Source organism: Acanthisitta chloris, unplaced genomic scaffold (genome assembly GCF_000695815.1).
Source record: "Acanthisitta chloris isolate BGI_N310 unplaced genomic scaffold, ASM69581v1 scaffold3806, whole genome shotgun sequence".
Classification (NCBI taxonomy): domain Eukaryota; kingdom Metazoa; phylum Chordata; class Aves; order Passeriformes; family Acanthisittidae; genus Acanthisitta; species Acanthisitta chloris.
The window spans coordinates 1-4,428 of NW_008679593.1; the positions used below are offsets into that span (position 1 = coordinate 1).

General features: G+C 53.1%; 1 protein-coding gene across 1 annotated transcript; it reads right to left on the bottom strand.

Annotated features, from left to right (window-relative positions):
* Positions 1-1,770: 1,770 nt before the first annotated feature.
* ASB12 (ankyrin repeat and SOCS box containing 12) lies at positions 1,771-3,395 on the bottom strand. The gene is made up of 2 exons (XM_009077347.1): positions 2,606-3,395; positions 1,771-1,904 (listed from the first exon to the last, which is right to left on the bottom strand). The coding sequence occupies exons 1-2, from the start codon at positions 3,393-3,395 to the stop codon at positions 1,771-1,773; spliced, it is 924 nt and encodes a 307-aa protein (XP_009075595.1).
* Between the last annotated feature and the right edge of the window lie 1,033 nt (positions 3,396-4,428).

Consider the following 4,428-nt stretch of genomic DNA (forward strand, 5'->3'; position numbering starts at 1 on the left):
CATACTCACAATCAAACCCCCAGCTCACACCCATTGCACCCCCTGCTCACACCTACAATCACACCCCCAGCTCCCACCCATTACACCCCTAGTTCCCCCCCACCCGCCATAACCCCACCTCCCCCCATCCCACACCCCACGGCAGTGACAACACCTCCCCATTTTGGGGACACTCAAATCCTGCAAGCCCCCCAGGTCCCCATGTAGGTGTGACAGCAAGGACCCCCCTCCCCCAAGAGGAAGAGACACCTTCCACCCCTCCCACGAGTGGAATCCACACTGGAGCATGACAGCCTTTCCCAGCCCCTCCATCTCTGGGAGGGTCACCATCACTGCATTCCTGATGGGGGCCGTACGGTGAGGGAAATGGCATGAGCACCACCATTCCCTATGGAGCAATTCCCAACATCCAGGCTAATTCCAAGCCCTAATGCTTCTCTTGGGAGCCCAATTAATAGATGCTGAGTAATAGGTCCCACAACCTTTGAAACAAGCCTATCAATCCTGCAGGGATCTGCCTGTGTTTGGCCAAGAGCAATCCTCGGAGATCCAGACATGGAGTTCTCCTCCTGTGTCTCTGCTCAGCAGTGCTTCCTTTTGAGGTGCTGTGAGGACAGGATGGAATAAACCCATGAGGACACACTCTGCTGCAACCCAAAAGTGGTCCAAAGCACGACCAGTGGGCAGGTGCTGAGCTGCTGAGGAACAGAGGTTTATCCATCAGCTCTGCTCCCAGCTGCAGGAAGAGCCAGGAAGGCAGCTCCACCACTGAGGGCGATCCCAATGTCCAAAACTGAAGAGATGGAGACACTTGAAGGCAGTGCCAGGCTGCTCTGCTCCAGGCTCAGCTGGAAATTTCCCAGCTGCAGTGATTCCCTGCATCCCTTTTGGACAATGCCAACTGGACTGTTGGGCTCTTCCAGGTAGGGAATATTTCACCAAATGTGTCACAATAGTATAATAATAGCAGCAACATGTTTAATTAAAACCCCAACAATGACCACTCACAACAGACCCTCAGCCACAACATGAACCACTTTTGGGCTGAGAAGATGATGTTTAGTGTCAGAGCTGGGGCAGGGAGATGAGTCTGGGTGTCAGGGCTCTGGATACCCTTCCCAGTCCCTGCCTGTGCTGCCAGCTGAGAGCACTGGGCTCTGCACCTAACCTCTCTGGGAATCATAGAACCATGGAATGGGTTGAGTTGGGAAGGACCTTAAAGCTCATCTCATGCCAAACCCTGCCATGGGCAGGGACACCTTTCACTAGCCCAGGTTGCTCCAAGCCCTGTCCAGTCTGGCCTGGAACACTTCCAGGGATGGGGCAGCCACAGCTGCTCTGGGCAACCTGTGCCAGTGCCTCATCACTCTGGAAAGGGGGCTCAGGGGCAGCAGATGCCATGCTACAGGAGAATCTGCAGGCATGGAGCCTGGTAGTGCAGCCCAGGAAGAGAGGAGGGAAAAGCAGCCTTTGCTCATCTCCCTCTGCCGTCCACACTTTTTCCTGGTCCTTTCTCCAATCAACTTCAACTAAAGGTGCAAAATCCTTCAGTAAAGAGGATTAGAGGCAAACCCAGCCAGATCAGACCCTGCCCTGCCACTCCCCTGATGCAAGCAGCAGCTGTGCTCTCCTCAGCTTTCTTTCCCCTTTTGCCTTCCCATCTTTTTGCACTGCTTTTTGGACACACCTGATCAGCAAAAATGAGATTCACTCTGCATGTGTCAGAGCAGCTTTTAATTGGGGGCAGGTGTCCCTGTAGCTGTGCTGGTCTCACGGTCGGTGCTGGAGGTAGTTTACCAGGACTGTGGGGATCTGCAGCTCGCTGGGGGCAGGAGCATGGCTGGAATGCCTCAGGAGACGCCTCATGGCCAGCCGGGACTGCGACAGCAGGGACTTGGGATGAGCTGTGCAAGGAAAATGAGATGATCACCTTCAAGGCACACATTCCCCCTACCCTCCAACGCGGCATCATCCAAAGCAAAGGAACATGGAGAGACCAAAACCAGACAGGGCTGGACTAGATTTTTAAGGTCCCTTCCAACCTAAACCATTCAGGGATTCTATGAAAACTAAGTATCTGTGCTGGCAATGCCACAGACTCAGTCACAAGCTTTGCAGCATGAGCTTCATGGGACCTGGGCATGGAAATTAAATCTTCCATCCACACATGGAAATAAGTGCAGAGTTTTTAGACACGGGCAGTACAGGAGAGCCCAAGATGAGCACCAGAGAGGAAAGGAATAGTGAAAAGCAGCCTTTAACCCAACAACTGAGTGGAAAACCAGGGTATGGAAATCACAGAATCCCAGAATGGTTTGGGTTGGAAGGGACCTTAAAGCTCATCTCCTTCCAACCCCCTGCCATGGGTATGGACACCTTCCACGAGTCCAGGTTGCTCCAAGCCCTATCCAACCTGGCCTTGAACATTTCCAGGGATGGGGCAACCACAGACCCACACAATCAAGTGCAAAGTGAGTTGATGTTGAAGCAAAACCTGGGTGAGGCTATTGGGAAACAGAGGTAAAAGGAAGCAGAATCAGAAGAAACTTGCGCCCAAACAAAATTAGTGCCTGTTTCCAGCCCTGGGGCCATGCTCACAGGTTACCTCTTGCCTGCAGCAGCAGCTTCAGCCCTTCGCTGTGTGGTGCTGTCTCATCCACCATGATGTTGGGCAAGTACACATTGGCTCCAAAGTCAATGAGCAGCTTGATGAACTCGTTCCGGCAGCCATGCCTCAGGCACGTCTCCAGCAGAGTCTTGGGTTCCTTGATCTGGGCAATCACACTCTCCTCCGTGCAGTTGTAGTTGGGGTCGGCGCCATAAAGCAGCAGCATCCTAAAGCACTCCAGGTGCCCATACACAGCAGCCAGGTAGAGGGGACCTGAGCAGGCCACCGAGTTGGCCGCCCACTCAGGCAGCCTGGCCTGGACGTTGACTTCCGCACCGTGGTCCAGGAGCTGCTGCAGGATGTCCACGTTGCCATCGCGTGCGGCAATGAGCAGCGGTGAGCAGTTGTTGTAGATGCTGCCAACAGGGTTGGCCCCCGCATCCAGGAGGACCTTCACACACTCCTGGTGGCCCTTGCTGACTGCCACAAAGAGTGGGGTTTGAGCCTTCACATCCAGGCTGTCCACCTCCGCCCCGTGGGCCAGGAGCACCTTGAGGCTCCTGACGCAGCCCCACGTGGCGGCCAGGCGCAGGGGGGTGCTGGGGACACCCCACCCACTCCTGCGGTTGATGAGCCTCTTGTACTTGTCTTGTGACAAGAGCTTATCTAGAGTTTCATAATTGTCCTCAGACACCACTCGGCTCAGCTCCTCGCTCTCTCTGTTGTCTTCCTCATCATCTCTGGGCTGGAGCATGGAGAACATTTTGTTGATATCCATTAGGCTCATTGTTTTGGGTCTGTCTCCCATGTACTGTTTTCATCATAAAGGATAAAGTCAGATCTACAGGACAACAAAATCAGCACCACCACTGGTTATAATCAGCTCCTGTCACCAGCACCAGCTTTTTAGCATTATTTTTAATACATAAATTAAGGAAGAGTCTCACCAAAAAAAGGACAAAGAACACTGGATTATGGCACTGCTGACATGCTTATTGCCCTGCCACCAATGGTTGTCAATGTTACAGCAGGTACATGGGTCAAGACCACTTACCATCAGAATGGTTTGGGTTGGAAGGGACTGTAAGGATTTTCTCATTCCACCCCATGCTGTGGGCACGGACTCCTTTCACTAGACCAGGCTGCTCCAAGCCCTATCCAAACCTGCCTGGAACACTTCCAGGGATGGGGCAGCCACAGCTTCTCTGGGCAACCTGTCCCAGTGCCTCATCACCCTCACAGGGAAGAATTCCTTCCCAATTCCCTATCTAGCCCTGCCCTCTGGCAGTGGGAAGCTGTTCCCCCTTGTCCAGTCACTCTAGGCCCTTGTCCAAAGTCCCTTTCCAGCTCTCAGAGCCCCTTTAGGCACTGGAAAGGGCTCTTAGGGTCTCCCTGGAGCCTTCTCTTCTCCGGGCTGGACACCCCCAACTTTCTCAGCCTGTCTGCATCAGCCCTCAGAGCATCTCCATGACTTCCTCTGGACTTGCTCCAACAGGTCCACATCTTTCTTGTGTTGTGATCAATGTGCTGAGATAATTTTATCAGGAGTTGGAGTTCAAACACTGCACAGGGATGTTCACAGGCTTTTACTTCTGGTTTGTTTTTTTAAGATTCTTTAATGTTGTACCAGTGGCCCTGAGGGGGTAAAAGGTGTGAGACTGCTCCTGGGATACTCCAGCCTGGAGCTGAGGAAGGCTCTGGGTGTCACAGACTCTTGCAAGGACTCCACACCCACTGCTGGGTGAAGCCACTCATTTTCCCAAGCCCCAGAAATCCTCATCTAGATGTTTCCCCTGGGATCTACTGAATGAACTTCAGAC

Coding starts and splice junctions, on each gene's coding strand:
- ASB12 (XM_009077347.1), bottom strand. CDS start 3,395: ATGAGCCTAATGGATATCAACAAAATGTTCTCCATGCTCCAGCCCAGA. Junction 1,905..2,605: donor GCTGCTGCTGCAGGCAAGAG/GTAACCTGTGAG, acceptor TTCCTTGCACAG/CTCATCCCAAGTCCCTGCTG.